This window comes from Ictidomys tridecemlineatus, chromosome 8 (genome assembly GCF_052094955.1).
Source record: "Ictidomys tridecemlineatus isolate mIctTri1 chromosome 8, mIctTri1.hap1, whole genome shotgun sequence".
Lineage (NCBI taxonomy): Eukaryota > Metazoa > Chordata > Mammalia > Rodentia > Sciuridae > Ictidomys > Ictidomys tridecemlineatus.
The window spans coordinates 127,650,530-127,674,002 of NC_135484.1; the positions used below are offsets into that span (position 1 = coordinate 127,650,530).

Here is a 23,473-nt window from a genome sequence, read left to right on the forward strand (position 1 = left end):
CCAATACCTTTTGCATATGAGAGAAAACATACTTGTTTTTCTGCATCTGGTTTACTTTGCTGAACACATTCTGGTCTAATTTTATCCTTTTTCCTGCAAGTGACAACTTATTGTTGACTTTGTGCTCTATTAATTCTTCTGCAAGTCAGAGTTCAACAAACAATATTTTTATGTTTTCAAATCACAGTCAATTCTACTTTTCATATAATCCTATTCATAATTTAGGAGATAGCCATAGTATACTTAGAAGGAAATTCAGTTTCAGAATGGGGATCTCACCTATTGAAGGTGACCAATTTTAACTTATAGTGCTATGAAGGGAAATTGGGTCACTCGATACAAGATCATTTATATTATTCCCCCCAAAAGTTACTGTATCCCATCTTTCAACAGTGGATAAACAATGCATAATAATGTATTATCATTATTTATAAATATTTTTTTTAATTTTTCCCTATTATAGGTAAAACAAATTGGAAAGTATGGCACTAATTAACAATAGCCACCCTGATGATTTTATTCTACTAGGCTTTGCTGACCGTCCTTGGCTAGAGTTTCCAGTATTTGTTATTCTTCTCATAACATACCCTATGGCCATGATGGGAAACATCGCCATCATTCTGGTGTGCAAGATAGATGCCCATCTGCACAGCCCTATGTATCTCTTCCTCACCAACCTTTCCTTTTTGGACATGTGTTACACCACCAGCATTGTGCCTCAGATGCTATTTAACCTAGGAAGCTCTAAGAAGACCATCAGCTATGTGGGGTGTGCACTTCAGCTTTATTTATTCAGCACAATGGGAGCCACTGAATGTCTTCTCTTGGCTATCATGTCTTTTGATCGCTATGTAGCCATTTGCAGACCTCTACACTACACCCTCATCATGAATCAGCGCATCTGCATCTTATTAATATCCATTACATGGCTATGTGGACTGACCTATGCTATCTCAGAAGCCACACTTACATTACAATTGCCACTGTGTGGCATCAATAAACTGGATCACTTGTTGTGTGAGATTCCAGTTCTGATAAAGACTGCCTGTGGGGAAAAGGAGGCTAATGAACTTGCACTCTCTGTGGCATGCATTTTTATAATAGCTGTTCCTCTATGCTTAATTCTTGCCTCCTATGCTAGCATTGCTCATGCCATACTTAAGATTAAATCTTCTGAGGGGAGGAAAAAGGCCTTTGGAACATGTTCCTCTCATCTCATTGTAGTTTTCTTATTTTATGGTCCAGCCATTAGCATGTACCTTCAGCCCACCTCTTCCATTTCAAGAGACCAGCCCAAGTTTATGGCTCTCTTCTATGGAGTGATGATTCCTACAATCAACCCCTTTATCTACACCCTGAGGAATAAGGATGTCAAGGGGGCACTAGGCAATATGGGAAGGAACATTTTTTGTTCCAAGTGATACTTTGGAATCTTTAAGTAAAATTATTTCACAATTACAGTAAGCATATACATCATGTTATAATAACTCATTATTTTCTCAAATCTAGTCTCAGGTTACCTGTATTTCTTGAACATGTAATATATCTTCCTTATAATCATGTTAAGCAATTATCATAATTAAATTATGATATTCTATTAATATGTACCTGTAATGGCCTTTTTGGGGAAGGTGGATATATTAAAATAGGTCTATTCAGATTCCCACATGCTGAAATAGTAACTCTGTTAAGTAGTTAAAAATTAACAATATATATTATAGTTTTTTAATTTTTTTTAATTGTAGTTGGCACAATACCTTTAATTTTATGTGGTGCTGAGGATCAAACCCAGGGCCTTTCGTGTGCTAGGTGAGCACTCTATCACTGAGCCACAACCCCACCCCATATATTATAAATTTATTAGTGTAAGCTAATTCTCAGAACAAAAGCATGGCGACCATTTATCACTGTGCTGCATCAATTCACCTAAGAAACGTTTCATCACAGTGCAAATTTTGCAGACATGTATGTGCACAGACTGGCTTTAGTATGCATTCTTTGTGAAGTATTCTATGCTTTAAAAGAATAACAAGTCTCATATATTTATCAACTTCAATTTGTATAGTTACTAGGACTTTTGAAAATTACATTATAATTTTTACTTAATGAAAAATGTGCAGTGCTTTGTATGTTTAATGGATTTATCATTAAATATTATGAAGAGTCAAATAAAGTGATATATTTCCTAAAATTCCTTAAAGATATTAAAGTACATGTCTTCAGAATCAGCAACAGAACAAGGAATTGAGATTAATAATTATTGGCAACCTGGCAACATTTATTCAAATAAGTTGGAATAGTCTGGAATGTCCTCTTAGACTGTGAAATAATCAGTATAAGAAGAAATAATTTATTTTTAGAATGAAGAGCAATTTCGTTATGTCAACAAACTATGAGTATATTTTTATTGATTAAAATTTTGAATGCAAGTAATGCTCAAAATTTGTAGATAAAAAAAATAATGGTGCCAGGCATGGTGGCACACACCTGTAATCCCAACAACTTGGAAGCCTGAGATAGGGGCATCTCGAGTTTAAAACCAGCCTCAGCAAAAGCAAGGCACTAAGCAACTCAGTGAGACCCTGTCTCTAAATAAAAGACAAAATAGTGATGGGGATGTGGCTCAGTGGTCGAGTGTCCTTGAGTTCAATCCCTAGTACCCACCCCCCAAGAAAAGATAGTGGGGTAAGAAATATAAACCAGTGATAGAGCTATTACTCATCATGCTTGAGGTCCTGGGTTCCATCCTCCAAAAAAAAAATAATAATAACAACAACAACAATAAAAGTGCTGCTAAGATTTAATTCTGAGATTCAAGCTCTTATTTTTTTAATTTGTCCCTTCCAAAATGAAAGTATTGAATGTTAACATAAATTTGTATTAAGAAAGAAATATAGATCACAAGGTCTTTCCCTCCTGACATGGGTTAAAGCTGTTATAAAACAAGATTGACAATTGACAGGGTTTGACCATTTGTGAACTTTTTCCTTCCCTTCTGTGAGGACATAGTAATACTCACCTGCAATGGATGCAATAAACAAGGTGCCATCTTGGAAGTTGAAACTAGGTCCTAACCAGACACTAAAACTACTGGTGTGAGAAATAAGTTGCTATTGTTTACAAACTACACAGTCTCAGATACTTTGTCATAGAAGCACAAATGGATTCACAAAACTTAAATGTCGTCATTAATTTATAATGTATGAGAGAAAATTAAGGGCATTGCAGTTATTTGTTGCTCAATTTGTGTTTTCAGAATTCAACATGCTCTTTTAGCATGAAGAAATAAACATTGTATGAAAAACAGGGTCTCCTTTGGAGTTTTCTGGCAAGTTTTCTGGATGGATTGTTGGAAAAAAAACTTACATCTTAGCCCGAACAAGAATCAATTGTAACCCAGATACAATCTTTTAAAAATAACAGATAAGCTAGTACTGGTCCAGTTCTCAAGAGCATTGGTCTTTGTGAATTTAATTTGGAAAATTTTAACTTTTAAAATATGACCAATTTCTGGCTGGTTGCTAGCTAATTGCCAGAAAATGATTCTAAATCTTGTGCACACACATACACTTAAGTAAACACAAATTTTGTAATGTTAAATAATATCTTTGAACACTTTTATTAATTAATGTCACACATAAGTCTAACATACTGAAAAATACAGTATTTTTAGAACGGCAGGGGCAGGGGGATCCAGAAAGATTTTTTTTTTTTTGAAAGCACAGATAGAGAGACTGGTTACAATTATTAAGATACATGTTCAGTTATCCTCTGCCCTGGATAAATGGGTATGCTGTCTTCTAGACTTGTTGAGATGTATGAACATATTTCAGACTCTGTGAAAAAAAATCAGAACTTCCTAAGAATTATCTACAAAAATATCAGGATAAATGATATTGAGAGTATTGGAGGAGAAAATGAACAAAGATGTTTTAATTGGCCAGAACTCCTGAAAAATAAAAGGAAGACAGTACCTTTTGTCAATTAGAAAGTATAAGGTGTGAAAAACAAAAATAATGTCAACATGCATTTTGGAAATTCACTAGGTAGAAATCAAAATATTTTAGAACAATTTTTATCTTCATAGCATTATAATTTCAAAGCTAGAAGTATTCTGTTTTAACAGGTATGAGTCAGGGTAAACCAAGACTCTGATCAATAAATGCCTTTATGACTGATATCAATCCAGATGTTTTACTCTGTGATACTAAGAATTCCAATAACTTGGAGGAGTCCCAAGGTCCACTAAAGCATGAAGGTTTGATGGAGAAGCATTAGATATAGTGCAGCAGGGAAATGTATATCAGATTTTGTTTGAAGAAAGAATAATAGTTAAAAATAAATACTTACCTAAGGTATACACTTTCCCATTATTATAAAATGATGCTTTTTAATTTTTTTTTAGTTATAGTTGGACACAATACCTCTATTTTACTTATTTATTTATTTTTATGTGGTGCTGAGGAGCAAACCCAGTGCTTTGTATGTGCTAGGCAAGTGCTCTACAACTGAGCCACAACCCCAACCCCAAAATTATGCTATATTTTGAGGAAATGCTGAAGTTTCTTTTTTAAACTTGAACAGAAATAAAATAAAATACATATGAACAGAAAATAAAACTTCAGTGTACAGGGAGCACTCAATTAGTCACTTAAGAATTTATTCTGCAAACAAAACATTAAACTTAACTGTTTTCATTAGGATTCACATTGTACCAAAAAATTCAATCTTTCCTGTGTGTGTCACTTTTTAACTGTTGTCCTTGAGGACTGAAAGTCTTGACATATACTAAGATTTAATTCTTTATACAGATAAGAAATTGATAAATAACTATCTATTTATATTCCACACACTACTTCCCATTACTCTTCTTTTTCAACAACCACATTGTAAACATCCCTTAAAACCTTTTTCAAATCTTACATCAACAACAATGTTAATATTTCCATTTCCTAAAATTTTCTGCATTTTCTTTCTTTTGTGTACTTACTTACTTCTTACTTCTTATAAACTAGAGCTTTATAATTATACATTGTAGTTGAGTTAATCTCAATAAATTCATGTATGCATGGAAATCAATTTCAATTCATGATTCCAGACAGTCCTCTCCCCCTTTCCTTTCAATCCTACCTCCCTTTTCTCATTCACTTTTTCTATCATACTAGACTTCATTTCTATTGTCTATTAATTTGTGTTTGATCTTTTGTGTTTGAGTTTGACAAAGTTCACTTAGCATAATATTCTCCATTTCCATTCATTTACTGACAAATGCCATGTTTTCATTCTTTATTATGGCCTTGACATACACACACACACACACACACACACACACACAATGAAGCTCTCAAGGTAAATGAATTGTGGTATATATACAATTTCTTAATCCATTCATCTATTGCTGGGGATTTGGGTTGAATACATATTTTATTTAGTTTTTTTTCAAGCAACAAATTTTTAAATTTGTTCATTTTAGATATGCATAACAATAGAGTGTATTTTGACATATTATACATATGTGGAGTATGACTTCCATTCTTGTGGTAGTACAGGATGTGGAATTACACTAGTCATGCATTCATATATGAACATAGGAAAATTATTTCCAATTAATTCTACTGTCCTCCCTATTTCCCTCTCCCCTCCCTTCCCTTTATTCTCCTTTGTTTAATCCAATTAACTTCTATTCTTCCCCTCTGCACCCTCCCTTGTTTTGGGTTAGCATCCACATATCAGAGAGAACATTCAGCCTTTGGGTTTTGGGGATTGGCTTATTTCACTTTAATGATAGTTTCCAGTTTCATTAATTTTCTTTGAAATGCCATAATTTCATTCTTCTTTATGGCTGAGCAATATTTTATGCCACATTTTCTTTATCCATTGATTTGTTGAAGAGCACATAGGTTGTTTCCATAGCTTGGCTATTGTAACTTGAGCTGCTATAAATATTGATGTGGCTGTAGTATTATGATTTTAAGTCCTTTGAATATAGAACAAGGAGTGAGATAACTGGATCAAATGGTGATTCCTTTATAAATTATCTAAAGAATCTCCATACTGCTTTCCATAATACTTGCACCATTTTGCAGGCCACCAGCAATGTATAGGAGTAGCTTTCTCCTCACATCTTCACCAATATTTATTGATACTTGTATTCTTTATTATTGTGGTTCTGACTGGAGTGAGATGGGATCTCAGTGTAGTTTTAATTTGTATTTCTCTAATTGCTAGGGATGCTGAACATTTTTTCATATTTTTCAACTATCAATATTTCTCCTTCTGTGAAGTGCTTTTTCAGCTCCTTTGCCCATTTATTGATTGAGTTATTTTTTGGTGTTAAGTTTATTGAGTTCTTTATATATCCTGGAGATTAATGCTCTATCCGAGGTGCAGGTGGTAAAGATTTTATCCCATTCTATGGGCTCTCTCTTCACATTCTTGATTGTTTTATGTGCTGTGAAGAAGACTTTTAGTTTGATACTATCTAAATTATTGAATCTTGGATAATAGGAACATATTTCAACATTATAAAAGCTATATATGCTAAACTCAAGACCAACATTATTATAAATAGAGAAAAATACAAAGCATTCCTGTTAAAAACTGGAACAAGATGGGGCAGCCCTCTTTCACCACTTTCATTAGCAGTTCTTGAAACCCTAGCCAGAGCAATTAGACAAAAGAAAGAAATGAAAGTGGTGCAAATAGGAAAAGAAGAGTTCAAATTATACCTATTTGTCTATGACATGATTTTATATTTAGAAGACCCAAAAACTCCACCAGAAAGCTTATAGAACTCATAAATGAATTCAGCAAAGTAACAGGATATAAATCAACACTCATAAATCAGATATGTTCCTAAACACCAATTATGAGTCAGCTGAAAGGGGAAATAGGAAAATTATCCCATTCACAATAGCCTAAAAAAAAACTTGTGAATCAATCTAACAAAAAAAGGTGAAAGACAGTTACAATGAAAACTACAGAACCCTAGAGAAGGAAATTGAAGAAGACTTTAAAATATGGAAAAATATCCCATATTCTTGGGTAGGCAGAATTAATATTGTCAAAATGGTCATACTAACAAAAGTGCTATGCAGATTTAATGAAATTCCTATTAAAATTTCAATGATGTTTTTCATAGAAATAGAAAAAACAGTCATGACATTCACTTGGAAAAACAAGAGACACAGAATAACCAAAGCAATCCTTAGCAAGAAAAGAGAAGGAGGAGTCTTCATAATACCAGAACTTAAATTATACTACAAAGCTAGAGTTAAAAAAAAAACAGCATAGTATTGGAACAAAAACAGACATGAAGACCAGTGTAACAGAATAGAAGACACAGAGACAAACCCATATGAATACAGTTATCACATAGTACACAAAAATGTCATACACATACATTTGAGAAAAGATAGCCTCTTCAACAAATGGTGCTGGGAAAACTGGAAATCTACATGTATTACAATGAAATTTAACCCCTATCTCTCACCGAGTACAAAACTCAATTCAAAGTGGACCAATGACCTAGGTATTTGGTTATTTTTGTTTTCAATAATACCTCTTCTAGTTTTTCATCTCTTTAAGTTTCCTTAAAATAAACTATACTATAGAATTTTAAAAAAATGTTAAAATGCACTTTCAAGAATATGTTTCTGGAATAAGAAGGAAGACTATTTATAGACCCCTCATAAAGTTATTTTCCAAAGGCAGATGTCAAAGATTGGAATATCTATAACAAGTATATAGAATCACATCAATCTAATAGTATAATAAAGGAGATGCATAAGAAAGACCATACACAAATATTGAAAAGGGGCATGAGTCAGTGAATGTTTTAGGTATTTTGCATTTGAAATCTTTGATAGTCTTCCAAGAACCCTTCAAGATTTGAATTATCCAGCATTGATAAACAATGATGTTGTGCCTCATTATTACTTTTTATTAACACAATAATTGTATGAATAATGGAATTTACTGTGATATTTCTATGCCTGTATATAGCACACTTTGATCATGTCCATCCAACCACTGATCTTCCACTATTGCCCCTATCCAATCACCCATTCCCTAAGTTCAGTTTGCCTTTTTTTTAAAGGGGGAGAGAGAGAGAGAGAGAAGAGAGAGAGAGAGAGAGAGAGAGAGAGAGAGAGAGAGAGAGAGAGAGAGAGAGAGAATTTTTTAGTTTTCAGCGGACTCAACATCTTTATTTGGATGTGGTGCTGAGGATCCAACCCTGGCCACAAGCATGCCAGGCGAGCGCACTACCGCTTGAGCCACATCCCCAGCCCTAAGTTTAACATTTTAGTTTCCACATATGAAAGAGAACCTGCAATACTTGTCTTTCTGTGTCTAGCATTTTACTTTACAGGATGCTCTCCATTTTGCTGCAAATGACAGGATTTCTTTTTCTTTTTTTTTTTTAGGACTGAATAGTACCCCAGTGTGTGTGTGTGTGTGTGTGTGTGTGTGTGTGTGTGTATTTCCCTTATCAGTTTATCTGTCAATGGGCATTTGGGGTGATTACATATCTCAGCTATTGTGAATAGTGTGGAAACAAACATGAGCATGCAGAAATCTCTTTTGTATGAAAACTTCATTTCCTTCAGATATATATTCAGCAGTGGGGTAGCTAGATCATTTAGCAGTTCTTTTTGAGAAACTTCCACATTTCCACTGTTAATATTTATTCCTCTTTCTCCACATTCTTACCAACATTTGCTATTTTTTGTTTTGTTTTGTTTTTTGTTTTCATTTTTGTTTCTTTGGTGTTTGTTTTTGTTTGTTTGTTTATTACAATAACCATTCTAACTGGTATAAAATGGCATCTAGCTAGAGTTTTAATTTATATTTATTTGCTGATTAATGATATTGAACATTTTTTTCATATATTTATCAGTAATTTGTATTTCTTTTGATAAATATCTATTTAGATCATTTGCTTATTTTAACTGAATTTTTAAAATTTGTTACTGTTAAGTTTTTTGAGCTCTCTATATATTCCAGATTCTATAGGTTGTCTCTTCACTCTGTTGATTGTTTCTGCTGTACAGAAGCATTTGATTTGATGTAATCCCATTGTCAATTTTTGTTTTTGTTCCCTGTGCTTTAAGACTGGGGACAGGACAATGATGTCCATCCTCATTGCTTTTACTTAATATAGGACTAGAAATTTTAGCTACAGCAATTATATAAGGTAAAGAAATAAAAACCATACAAATAAGAGAAAGGATAAAGTCGAATTACCCCTGTCTTCAGATGATATGATTCTATTCATAGAAAAACCTGAAGACTCCATCAGAAAAGTAGCAATAAAGTAGCAAGATACTCAACAAACACAAAAATTTTTAGCTTTTCTCTACCCAAAGAATGAACTTGCTGAGAAAAAAAATGAAAATCCATCATTTATTATAGAGTTTGTATAGTTTGTTAGAACTGAGTCTCAAAAGAGAGCTTTTCTTTTTTTTTTTTGCTATATTGTTTTTCATTTTACATGAAATTTATTTTATACTTGAAATTTTTTGAATATATTTTTAAATCACACTAAAATACGAATAATTTTATTATCTTTGCTTTTAAATATATACTTAACATATATAAAAATATGAAATTATACATATTAATGTAGCATCATATAAAAATTTTAGAACTTTATTTATTGTATAATTTTAAATCCACCTTAGTTTTTTATGCATACAGTTTGGTAGCATTAAGTTCTTTCCCATTGTTGTGTAACCACCACCACCATCCATCTTCAAAAATCTTTTAATATTCAAACTGAAATTTTGCACACGTAAAACAGTAAAGTACCATTTTTTCACCCAAACCATTAGAAACCATTTTTCTGCTTTATGTTTTTATGAATTTGACTATTCTAGATAAATATTAAAATTGAAATAATATAATAGTTATACTTTTGTGACTCTCTTATTTCACTTAGAATGATGTCTTTATAATTCATTCATATTATTCATTGTGTCAGAATTTCTGGGCTTTTTTGTCTGTATATATGAATTTATGTCAATTTTAATCAACAGAAATAGTATTTACTTATTTACTTTAAATTGAATAATAACAAATTATAATTTTATTAGGTACAAAACAATGATTAAACTACATATTCATTATAGACTTCTTAAATCTATAATGCATTTCCATTTTTAAATACATGCTTTCTTCAATTAGAACAAGCTATTTGTAAAATGAAGTGCATTTAATATTACACATGCAAAATTATGAATAATTCAATAAATTACAAGCTGGAGACTACATGTATGTTACATTAGAAGGAGAATTAATGCTAAGTTAGAACCAGGGACCACAACCAATGGTAAAATTTTAAATGTGCATTGATAAAGGTGATAATACTTTATAGTATATTCAATCATAACATTATAAAATATCTCTATTTTAAGACTACATTTAGTAACATAAAAATAATTTGAAGTAGGAAATATCTTAAAAATGATTTGATAAAGTTACTATAACCATGAGATTATTGACTAGGATGGATAATAAAAATGAAAAAAATGAGAAATTGTGAGATATTGGTATAATAGTTTAATTTGGAAATTTTATTAAATATGGGTCCTCTGAGAAAGAGATGAGTTAAAGACAATGAAGATGTTTTAAGTCTAGAAGACCAAACAGAAGGTGTACATTTTCTCAAGAAGTATAATGTCAAGAAAGTAGTTTTTCAGAGGAAGGCAGAGCAAGATGGAAAATATGCCTATTAACAATACTCTTTCCTCTACAAATTCATGAATAGAAACAATGATTATATAATCAAAAATATGTTTACAAGACCTAAGAAAACCAGATGAGAGATCACAGTACCTAGTTATTGTATAATGATAAAGAAGACACATTCAAGATGACAGGAAAAACTGTTTAATATTACCCATGGCCCCTCTCACAACCCCAGGCAGAATAGTGCAGAGGGATATGTCATCTACTTAGAATAATAAAAGAGAAGTAAGTATAGGACTTTAACTTGCAACCCAACACAGGGATAACAAAGTAAAACCCAGTACCAAGAGTCATCCACAGTCCCTGACTTTAGACCATGACACATGAACTGATTCATCAGATAGGCTATAACGTGAGGCAAGAACCTGTAGCCTCTCAGAGACAAATTCATTCTCCAGCTCATATCACTGCTGACAAACTACAGATGCCTTGGTCACTGTTGTATATCCAAAGTATTCTGGAAGAAAGACCTCTAGTAGCTACAAGCCTCAGACACACCAAAGTGCAATATATACCTCAGAGACCATAAGCTTACAGTACCAACTTCAAAGGCCATAAAATCCCATCAGCATGGCAGTCTTAGCTTAGAGTGTCCATAGCATATCAATGATAGTAGAGCATGGGCTCAAGGACACCTTCAGAAAGTCTACCCAAATTCTATCAACAGACTTACAGTTTAAAAGGCATTCCAAGATGAAACCAGGCTGTCAAAACTGTAATAAGTACCTACTTCTTGAAAGCATCGACATCAATACATAACCACAAGGATCAAGAACAACCATGGCAAAATAATATCACCAAATACGCAGAATTATATGCCAGAAACTGACTCTAAAGAGACAGAGATATAGACTACATGACAAATAATTCAAAAGTGGCACATAAACTGGCTCAAAATATTCAGTGAAGTCATAGTAACCAAGATGATATGGCAGTTGGTCACAAACACACACACATAACGAGTGGAAGATTAGAAAGAGCAAAAAAATAAAGCCACTCATTTATAACCAAACAAATTTTTATCAAAGATTTCAAGAATACACAATGGGAAGAGAATAATCTCTTCCATAAATGGTGCTAATAAAATATGATATACTGAATCCATCAGAATATTAGAATGTTATCTTTGATAAACTAAAAAAATAATTCAAAACGGATGAAAGACCTAAGTGTAAGACTTAAATCTATGAAACCACTAGAAGAAAAGAGGGATAAAAACTTTTGGCCTGGGTGATGAATGTTTGAAAATGAATTTGAAAGCACAAGTGACAAAACAAAAAATGACAATTGGATTATATCAAACTAAAAGACTTTGAAAAGCAATGAAAATAATCCAGAGTAAAGAGAAAACCTATAAATTGGGATTAAATCTTGCAAAGTATATATTTAATAGATGGTAAATATTCAAAATGAATAAGGAATCTGAATAACTCAATAGCAAGAAAAAAAGGAACACAAATAAATACTGGGCCAAAGACCTCAATAGAAAGTTCTCTCAAGAGCATCCATAATTTGGCCAACAGGTTTATGGAAACTGTTCAATATTACTAATCATCAATGATATCCTGAAAACCCATTGAGGTTTTATTTCAATCCAATTAGAATGACTGCTATCTAAGTCAAAAGACAGCCAGAGTTGACAAAGATGTGGACAAAGGAAAACCTTTGCACACAGTTAATGGGATATACAACCACTATAGAAAATAAAATGAAGCTCACTCAAAAAATTAAAACTAAAACTGCTATATGATAAACAATCACACATTGCATACATATCTGAAGGAAGTGAAATAAGTATATCAAAGAAATCTCTACACTCCCATGATTATCACAGGACTATTCACAACAGAGATGAATTAATGTGTGTCCATTAACTGATTAATGGAACAAGAAAATGTGATAGCAACACACAATAGAACACTATATAGACATTAAAAAGAGGGAAATTCAGTCATTTGCAACAACACAGATGTATCTCCAATACAGTATGTTAAATGAAAGAAGCTAATCACAAAAGACAAATACCTCATGATATATCTAAAAGTAGGATGGTGGTTATTAGAAACTGGGGTGTTTAAGAGTGGTAAGGATTTAAGAATGTTGGCCAAAGGATGCATAATTATAGTTTGACAAAAATTTGATTGTACAGCATGACTGTAGCTAAAGATAATGTATTCAATTCTTGAAAAAACAAAGAAAGTATATATAAAGTGTCTCATCATAGAAATAATAATTATTCAGTAATTCACTTGTTGTTTCATATATATGTATATATATATATATATATATATACTTCAAAACATGTTGTATATAAGAAATATAATTTCACGTGTCAACGTGCAACAAATAAAGAATAAAAATAAATTTTATTGAACAATTTTGAAATTTAGTTTTTACATTGTTGATTATATGCCTAGCTCTATATTCTTTTTATTGTTAATAGTTATTATTAGTTAGCAAGTACATAATTACTATGATTGAACTACTTTAAATTTTAAAAAGTAAAGTATTTTTGGAATATATTTAAAGAATTGTAGAAAAATAAAATCAAATTTCAAGGAAAATGTTATAAACTACAAAAAGACATAGATTTATGTTGTATAAAGATAATAGTTTTTTATCACAGAGGATTTGGTTTGTAAAAAATGAATGAACAAAGAATTTACAGTATTTCTTTTTACTCAAATAATTTAATATAATATTCTATTAATATAAATTGTTTCCACAATACTTCAGTATGTTTTATAATGAAGATTTTAATAAAAATTAAAGTGGCAAGTAGGGTGACAATAGTTTCTGCAGACTCAGTTTCTAAGTCTTAGAATTCACAATTAACTTCCTCTGGCACAGCTCTCTATAATGGAAAAAAAACTATATAAAAGAACACCTATAAGCTTCAGACTTGAAGTCTCTTATATGTCTGTAATGTATTGTGTGGATTAGTATAGTAAAGAGGAGAGAAGGGCCACAGGAGATTGGGGGTTATTGAATTGCTTTGTGAAAATTTTGCTGGCTTTTGCTAATATGCCAGCAGTCTCCCATTGAGCAAAGAAAAAATTTAACTGCACCATGGGAACTCCTACTTCTACTCTCACATTGTGAATTCATAGGGGAAAAATACAATGTTGATCTGGGAAATGACTTTTTGGATATGATTCCAACAACGCACCAGAAGACAAAAGCAAAAATAAACCAATGGGAATACATTAAACCAAAAAGCTTCAGCACAGAAACAGAAAATTGAGAGTTAAGAAACAATTTACAAAATAGGGGAAATTTTGCCAACTCTGCATTTGATAAGAGGCTAATATCTAGAAAATATAAAGATACTGGGTTCAAACTCAATAGTGACAAAACCAGTACCTGTGTTGAAAAGACACAAAAGGTCAAGGGTAAAATATTTTCTCTGATATGCAGAAGCTAGAAGAAAATAAGGAGAATAAAAATAAATAGGGTGGTCAATTCCATGAAACCAGAAAAAAAGGTCACTTCTAATAGAGGAAGATAATTAAGGGAGAGGGAGGATGAATGAGTAAAGGAGGAATGGTAGAATGAATCTGACCAAATTTTCCTCTGTACATATATGTACATGCTACAGTGAATTTTACATTATGCATATTTATAATGCACTAATTTAGAAAAACACTATAAATAAATAAGAGCAAAGGATCTGAAGAAATGAAACATTTCTCAGAACAACATATACAAATGAACAATAAGTATATTTAAAAAAAAAAAGCTCAAGATACTACCAGGCAAATGTAAATTAGAACTCCAATCACAGATGATCTAACACTTTTTAGAATGATTATTATCTAAAAGACATAAGAAATATTGTTGAGAACTTGAGAAAAGGAAAGCCTCTCAGAGCTGGGGGGAATGTAATTTAATGCCATTGTGGATAACAGTATTATGATTCCTCAAAAATTAAAAATAAAACTAACATTTGTTCCAGCACTATTTCTACAGAGAATGTAATCAAAATGATATCTGTACCACTATGTGCATTGCAGACTATTCATAATAGTCAAGATAGGAAATGGATAAATAGATAAAGAAAATTTGTACACACACACAAAATCAGAAATCCCATAAATTATATTATTTGCAACAAAATGGTTGGAACTATAGGACTTTATTATGTTAAGTGAAGTAAACTAGGCACAGAAAGATAAATATCTTATGAACTCACTCATTAAAATAATCTAAGAAGCTGGTCACATAAAAGTAGACAATAAAACAGCCATTACCAGGTTCTATATTGCTTTGGAGGTGAGGGTTTGTGATATGTTGGTCAAAAGATATAATTTGTCAATTACATTAGACAAATAGTTTCAAGAGATCTGTTGTACATGGTGAATATTATTTTCAGTATATTTACTCTTTTGTTTGTTTGTTTATTTATTTATTTATTTTTATTGGTTCTTTTTAGTTATACATGACAATAGCATATATTTTGACAGAATTATAAAAGCATGGAATATATCTTCTTCCAAATCAATCCTCAGTACCTTTCCTTCCCCTTCTTTCTTCTCTAGTAATCATTTGACTATTTACCCTGGACTCTTAAAAATATTGAGATAGTGGATGAAAACATGTTCTTATCACAAAAATCAGAGCTGTGAGATAAATAATGTGGATTATCTAATCATTGCATAAGAATATATTCTTCAAAACATCAAATTATACATGATAAATGCATGCATTTTGTTAATATAGAATAAATACAAACAAAAACTAGAAAAAAAATTCTGTAATAGGAAACAAACTTAGTCTATAATGCAGAGTTATATCTGGCAGGATCTCAGCAGAAAATAGATGGCACACTCCAACAAGGGTATTGAGGGAATTTTAGCTAAAGAAACATGTCTGAAGTCTTAGAAGGATTTAGGAATACAAATAAGGAATTTCTATGTGTTTATAAGAATAAATGAACACTTGGAGCTATTAACAGTGAATAACCTTTTACCAAAACAAAGTAACAAAGGGAAGAAGTTATACTGGAAAGAAGAAAGAGAAAGAATGTCTCTCTACATAAGGCAGCTTTCAGGAGCTCTGATCTTTGGTTGAGCAACATAGGCAGCTTCATGTGTGTTGGCTGAGAGGAAGCTGGAGGAACATATTCCAAAATAGCTGTGTTCTACTTACTGTCTTGAGTAGTAACTCTCCCTCAGTTGAACAAAACCAGAAACCAATTATCAAGAAACCATCTTGATTCTTCCTTTAGATGAATGACACAGAATAGAAACCATTAAACAAAATGTATGGGAGGTTATTGTTTTGGACTGAGCACCCATTTGGCCCTGACAGAACAGACCAAACCAAAATGTAATCACTTAAGCTAAATTCTACATAATCAAACTAAAATGTGAGGTATATTAATCAATTCCAAAACAGACTAGTTTTTCCTGAAAAAGGATTCTGGTCAATCTGAATCAGCATAATAGACCAATGTCCCTTAAAAAAAAAAGTAACCTAGAGTGACATGTGACAATAAATCAACTGTTTCTATTTTACTCTTTGCTTCTTCCCAAATCACAAAATCCACTCTTCTGCTTTTGTGCAGCGAGTGCTCTTATTGTATTTTGTAGAAGGTAGACTGCACTGATTCATGAATCATGAACAAAGCTAAGTCAATCTATAAATAAATTTGTTATTTAGGTTTTTTGACATATGACATATATTGAGATACAGAATGGACTTGGAGTAGAAGAGTAGAATAGGGAATATTCAGTACATACATAATGAAAAAATATGACAGTAATGATTATCCTTAGAGAAGAGATTATGAATCAAAGAAGGAAGTTCTAAAAATGAAAACTCTCTATTTGTGTCTAAAATTTGTATTTGAATTAGTTTTTCAAAATAATATGCTCATGAAGTTTGTAATTTTTATATTTGAATGTTATCTACATTTGGCTATATTACATAATTGCTCATGAAATGATTGCCATTTCACCTACTTATAAAAACATTAAATATTTTGAAGATTTTTAAGTATTATTTGTTTCCACTCATTAAAAAAAATCTTTTTTTTTGATGCAACCCATTGTTGAATGCCTTTATTCTTATGACTAGAAATAATTGAATCTAATGTGACATATTCTGAGATTTAATGGAGTAAAATATTCAAAGATGCCTGGTATCAATTCTCCAAAATAATTTAGTCAAACTGGCTCTAGTCTTATAGTATACTATTTGTTTTATTCATTATTATCTATATTATTTAAAATCAAAGTCTAGTGTGATGGTAAATTGAATAAGTTTATTGCAAATACATCTAACAAGAGATTTGCTCCCAACCTCAGTTCAGTAGATAACTAATTGTTCATAAGAAACAGTCCCACAGGGATCTCTGTCCCCAGGAACTCCTTCTACTAACTCATATTAGATAAGGAAACATGAATATAGTGACCCAGGGACCTCAGAAACAGCATATAAATAGAACTCCCACAAAACATTCTGGGTATTTTCTAATATTTTTTTCCTAACAGACTCTTTTCCTTTTTGGATCTGTATCAGCTAAAAACAAACAGTTCTGAAACATATGTAAAGATGCAACCATGGACTGTAGTTTCTTCTGTTTCTGAACGTTTCAAAAATTCAAGTGTGTTCCTTTACAAATTTGTTTTTACTGAAAAATATTTTTGAACATAAGGTAAGAACAGACATTTGTTTTTAAAGGTTCATGAATTCTTTGGAAAGTTTGGGCTGTGGGTAGATTTTAGGGCCTCAAGGTGCCTATGCATATATGAAGCAGGGAGAACTTAATTTCAGGTAGCTTTTTGTAAACCTTGGAAATATCTTGTATAGTGGCTCTAGGAACAAATAGATTTCTCTTTTTAATTAATTTTTTTCTCAATGTTTCATTTAAAGCATTAAAATAATTTAAAATTTTATAGACTATTTCTGACAGATATTACTTAAATGATGTATGAAGCTTTCATTCACTCATGAAACTATAAAAGTGTATCATTTAAAAATGTTTCATCAATAGTCATATTAACTTCTTATGTTTCAGGGATATTGGTTTCAGATGAAAATGACATTGATTTCTTTGTGTCATCCTTTTTTCACTGTAAAGCTAAAAAGTCCTATAAGAACAGACAAAATACTATGTGTTATGAAAATGAAGAATGTGAATAAGCTACACTAGAAAAAAAGTGAGGAAATATATAAAGAAGAGGTCAACAAGAACAGACTGGCAATTTATTAACATGATTTTTAACAGTTTTATATAAATGGATTCCTATGTAATGAGATAGGAATGGAAAATCACTAGAAGCAGAAGAACAAAACAGAAGATGGGATTCCAAGAGATAAAAAATGAAATATGAGCATGAATATGAAAAGATGAGATCCAGGAGTAGAATTACAGAGCTTTTAGTACATGTCAGAGTAAATCAAATAGACACATCGTCACTGATAACTAGAAGGAAATATCCAGAGAAATGAAGGGCTCAGGGGTAATCTCCATTCACAGATAAAGCTACATTTAAGGTGAATAATAAGAACAAAATTCTAAATAATACAGATATTTTAAAAATTGAAATTAAACTGGAGGGATTATATGTCCTAATTGTTATAAGTAATTAATTGTGGAAGGAATCCTGGAGGATAAAACCTAAAATAAATTGAAGGTTGGTAAGAATAGGAAAATATAAAATGTAGGGTTAGAGAGGTAGCTCAGTGGTAGAATGCTTATCTAAGATCCACAAGGCTCTGGGTTTGATCCTAAACACAACACAAACAAAGAGCTATTGCTTGAAAGATGTAAAATGTGAAAATAAGTATTCCCAACAAATAGGCAATATAGTATCCAATAAATTCTGACCATGCTTATTTCATTTTCTGCCTACAACATAGGATTTTCACCTGAAAAAGAACTTGGACCAAGATTGTTTCAAAATTAGTTGTGTTCATATAACATCTAGCATAAGTCAAGCTCAAATAAAATATAGAGGCCACAAAACATTCAAGAAATATTTCTAGAATACACGTTTTCTTTGAAATCTTAAAAGTTCGAATTTATAGTCTCTATATTTCACTACCTCATTTAAGGTATTAATAGCTTTTTGATCTTCAGAAGCTTCTAGTTATTAGCACACAATAGAAATCAATAACTAACAACATCCTGAAATATGGACACCATGATATTTTTGTTATGTGGTTTGGAGGTATGTACTAGATGATTTAAGAAGTGTGTTTATTGAAGTGTTTGGCACACAGGGTACATTAAAGATTAGTTGCAATTATTGCTTTAATATTTTTGTTACACACTTCAGAATCAGGGTACTCTATAATCAAAAGTCAATGTTTACACCCTAGCTCTGAGTAGTTATTTGTGAATCCACTCAGGATAGCTTTGAGGATTTAATAAAATAGAGAATATAAAAATTGTGCATTCTAATCCTAAACTTTAATCACTACTTGACTGGAAGAATAACTCAAATTTTGTCATATCAATGCTGTCTCAACTCTCCATATGAGTAGTCGCCATTTTACAAAGATTAGGAATTTTATGGACTATATTTCACCACTGATGAAAAAGAAAAATATAAATTTTAAAACCTGCTTTACTTCATTTTCCTTTCTCAAAATACTCCTTTACCCAGCTAATGAATTTTGTTGTTTTTATTGTGTCTTTTAGCTGAGAAACAGACATATGTATGTACTTGAAATGTGAAATGATTGGTGAATTTGAATAAGTCTCTGGGGCCTGAACTGGGATACTGAGGTTTCTCCTGACAGCAGTTATGTGTAGTTCAAAAAATATGGTTGTAGCCATGTATAATCAGTCAATTGCTTATTATTTTTCAAATGCTCATACTTAAATAGGATAATATTATGTTTATTTTATAATGGAAAGTCCCTTATAAGGATTAACTATATTGCCCCATATATAACTAAAATTTAATATAAAATTTAAATGCTCAAAGTTTGAACTTATCAGTTATGTGAGAAAAAGTACATTGAAAATCTATTCTGTTTGTTTGTTTGTTCGTTTTGCAGTAGTGGAATTAAAACTAGGGGTCCTCTACCGATGCATTACATCCCAGTTCTTTATACTTTTAAATTTTGACACAGGCTCTCCATAGGTTACCCTTGTTGACCACAAGCCTGCACTCCTGCTATCTGAGCCTCTCGAGCAGATGGTGTTATAGGCCTGCACCAATACACTGGACTACAAAACCAAACTTTTAAGCAGTGGAAAATCTTAACTGTCTCAATTTATACTTAAAAAAAAACTGATGTTAAAAATATTTGAAACTTTCACTCAATTCTAAAAGCCTGAAATTGATTCAACAGTCTTCTTACTATGCATGGAGGTAATATAATTAATTGTTCAATTAATTATTTGAATTAAATAAGGATTATCTTATTTTTCATAGGGCCAGGTATTTTCCACCTACTTCTTTTGCTATTGCTTGAATATGAGGTACCTCATATTCACTGGCAGTAGTATGTGTAAGTATAAATATTCAGATTCCATTGTTCCATGACACATCTACTATATCAGATGCTCAGAGATAGAAAATAAAAAACTTCATGTCAACCATATCTTTAATAACACCAATGATTTGAAAACTATTGTTAGAAGTCTCTAAAACATAGTCACATCCACTTCTCCTTGCATCTTTATCAGTACTCAAGACATATTTATTGTCAGACTGATTAAATATAGGAGGAATTTCAGTTTTAGAAAGGTAATTTTACATGTTGAAAGTAACTGCCTTTAATTTGTACTGATGTGAAAGGTAATTTGGTCACCTGGCATAACATCATTTATATTATTTGCCCCATATATAACTGCATGCCATCATATGTGAGTGGATTGCCAATATTGAACTATGTTTCAACATTTCATAACTCTCTTTTTGACACTTTCTTGATACAGGGGAAGCAAACTGAAGAGAATGGCACTCATTAATGAAAGCCACCCAGAAGAGTTCATCCTACTAGGCTTTGATGACCACCCTTGGCTAGAGCTTCCTCTGTTTGTTATTCTTCTCATAACATACCCGATGGCCATGATGGGAAACATAGCCATCATTCTGGTGTCCCAATTAGACCCCTGTCTTCATAGACCCATGTATTTCTTCCTCACCAACCTCTCCTTCTTAGACATGTGTTATACCACAAGCATTGTGCCTCAGATGCTATTTAACCTGGGTAGCTCTAAGAAGACCATTAGCTATGTGGGGTGTGCAGTTCAGTTGTTTCTTTTCAGTACAATGGGAAGCACAGAATGTCTTCTCCTGGCTCTCATGGCTGTTGATCGCTATGTGGCAATCTGCAGGCCGCTGCACTACACCCTTATCATGAATCAGCACATCTGTATCCTGTTAGTGTCCATTATGTGGATAAGTGGAATTACTTATGGTGTCTTTGAGGTCACTCTAACATTACAGTTGCCACTATGCGGCATCAATAAACTGGATCACTTGTTTTGTGAGATTCCAGTTCTGATAAAGACTGCCTGTGGGGAAAAGGAGGCTAATGAGTTTACACTCTCTCTGGTATGCTCTTTTTTAATAGCTGTTCCTCTATGCTTAATTCTTGTCTCCTATGTGAGTATAGGACATGCTATCTTTAAGATTAAATCTTCTGAAGGAAGGAAAAAGGCTTTTGGGACATGCTCCTCTCATCTCATTGTAGTTTTCTTATTTTATGGCCCAGGCATTAGCACATACATTCAACCCCCCTCTTCCATCTCGAGGGATCAACCCAAGTTCATGGCTCTGTTCTATGGAGTGATGATTCCTACAATCAACCCCTTCATCTACACACTGAGGAATAAGGATGTGAAGGGAGCATTAAACAAACTTATGAGGGGCATTTTCAGATGCTAGTGATACTTGGTAGACATCAAATTAAATGATTTAACAATTAGAGTAGGGCCATATGGATCTCTGACACCTACGTCTAATTCTCATAATCCTATCTCATGTTACAGGTTCTTCTTAAAAAGCATGTGATATTTTTTATATTCTTTATAATCTATGGTAAATGGGATGATATTTAGCCAATGTTCACCAACATCACCTCTTTGTTGTATTTGTTGTGAGATTATATTAAAATAATTCTATTCTGGTTGCTATGCTCTGAGACAATTTTGTTAAGTAATTTAAAAACTAACAACATAAGTTATATCATATATTGAATAGTTGTTTTAGTCTGATTTTTCATTGCTGTGACCAATATAATTGACATGTACAATTTAGAGAAAGGAAAGCTTATTTGGTGCTCATAGTTTCAGAGATCTCAATCCATTGACCATCAACTATAGGCCCATGTTGAGGCAGGGGATCATGGGGGAAGGACATAGTAGAGGGAGCATGCTTCCCTTGTGGCATAAAGGAAACAGAGTGAGAAGAGGGAAAAGGAAGATGAATCCTCTCAGGGATGGCCCCCAATGACACATCTCCTCCAGCCATGCCTCTCCTACCTATTGTTATCAGTCAGTCAGTCCATTCAAACTATGATAATTAGGTTACATCTTTCACAAGTCAATCATTTTACCTTTCAAAATGCCTGCATCAATACAGGAGCTAATATATCCAAACTATAACAATATATTAAGCAAGTAATCATAACAATAGCACAGGTATGCAGTTAATGAGCTCAGTTTAAATGAAAACATTTTATCAGTCTCCTCAAATATGGCCCAGGATTATGTACAGACTGGCTACACTCTGCAGTCTCTGTGAAGCAGTCTATGCTTTCACAGAATCCTGAATCTCATGATTGATTAACCTCAATTTATGCAGATGCCATTGCTTAATGAATATGTTATATATTATTTATTATTTTATATATTTTAAAATATTAAATATTTTAATATACAGTTTAATCCATTTTAGTGGGTAAAATAGAGAGATTTCATTTAAAAAATGAGTCCTCTGAATTAGTGAGAGTAAAAAGGAAGTTATATTTATTGGCAATCTGGCAACATTTCTGTGCATAAATTGGAATAGTCAGGAATGCCTTTTGAATAGGAAAGAATTGCTTGCTATCACTACAGAGTATGCATTACAGCCAATTGTAGGACTTTTATTTTCAATTTCTATAAAGAAAGTCATTGATATTTTGATGGGAATTGCAATGAATCTGTAGATCATTTTGAGTAGTATAGTCATTTTAACAATATTAATTCTCTAATTCATAAACATGGAACATTTTTTCCTTTTTGTGTTCTTTATAATTTTTACCAATGTTTTATAATTTTTATTATAGAGATCTGTTGCTTCATAATTAAACTAATTCCTAAATACCTTTATTTTTTTACAGCTATTACAAATTAAATTGCTTTTTTTGTAACTTAATATGTAACTCTGCTTTTGGTATATGTGAATGCTGCTTTTTTTTTAACTGTACGTCTACATTGTGTCTGCAACTTTACTGAATTTATCAGTTCTAATATCTTTTTGATGATTATATAGCTTTCTCTATGTAAATATCATATCATATGCAAACATGGATAATTTAACTTCTTTCCGATTTGGATACCCTGCATTTATTTTCTTGCATAATTGCTCTTATCAAGACTTCCAATACTATATTAAATAAGATTGGTAAAAGTGAGTATCCTTATCTCACTTCAGATCTTTGAGGGAATGTTTTTAGCTTTTCCCCATTTGATAGGATATTAGTAGTAGATTTGTTATTTGCAATGTTTAATACATTAAGATATGTTACTTCTGTACCTAACTTGTTGAGGATT

General features: G+C 32.0%; 2 protein-coding genes across 2 annotated transcripts; both read left to right on the forward strand.

Moving 5' to 3' along the window:
* The first annotated feature begins 482 nt into the window (after positions 1 to 482).
* Positions 483 to 1,421, forward strand: LOC101977526 (olfactory receptor 2B6). Its single transcript, XM_005341214.2, has one exon. The coding sequence runs from the start codon at positions 483 to 485 to the stop codon at positions 1,419 to 1,421; it is 939 nt and encodes a 312-aa protein (XP_005341271.2).
* Positions 1,422 to 20,666: 19,245 nt separating this feature from the next.
* Positions 20,667 to 21,602, forward strand: LOC101955946 (olfactory receptor 2B11). Its single transcript, XM_005341218.2, has one exon. The coding sequence runs from the start codon at positions 20,667 to 20,669 to the stop codon at positions 21,600 to 21,602; it is 936 nt and encodes a 311-aa protein (XP_005341275.2).
* The last annotated feature ends 1,871 nt before the right edge of the window (positions 21,603 to 23,473 follow it).

What these genes read in the sequence shown, in the direction of transcription:
- LOC101977526 (XM_005341214.2), top strand. Translation starts at nt 483, where the DNA reads ATGGCACTAATTAACAATAGCCACCCTGATGATTTTATTCTACTAGGC.
- LOC101955946 (XM_005341218.2), top strand. Translation starts at nt 20,667, where the DNA reads ATGGCACTCATTAATGAAAGCCACCCAGAAGAGTTCATCCTACTAGGC.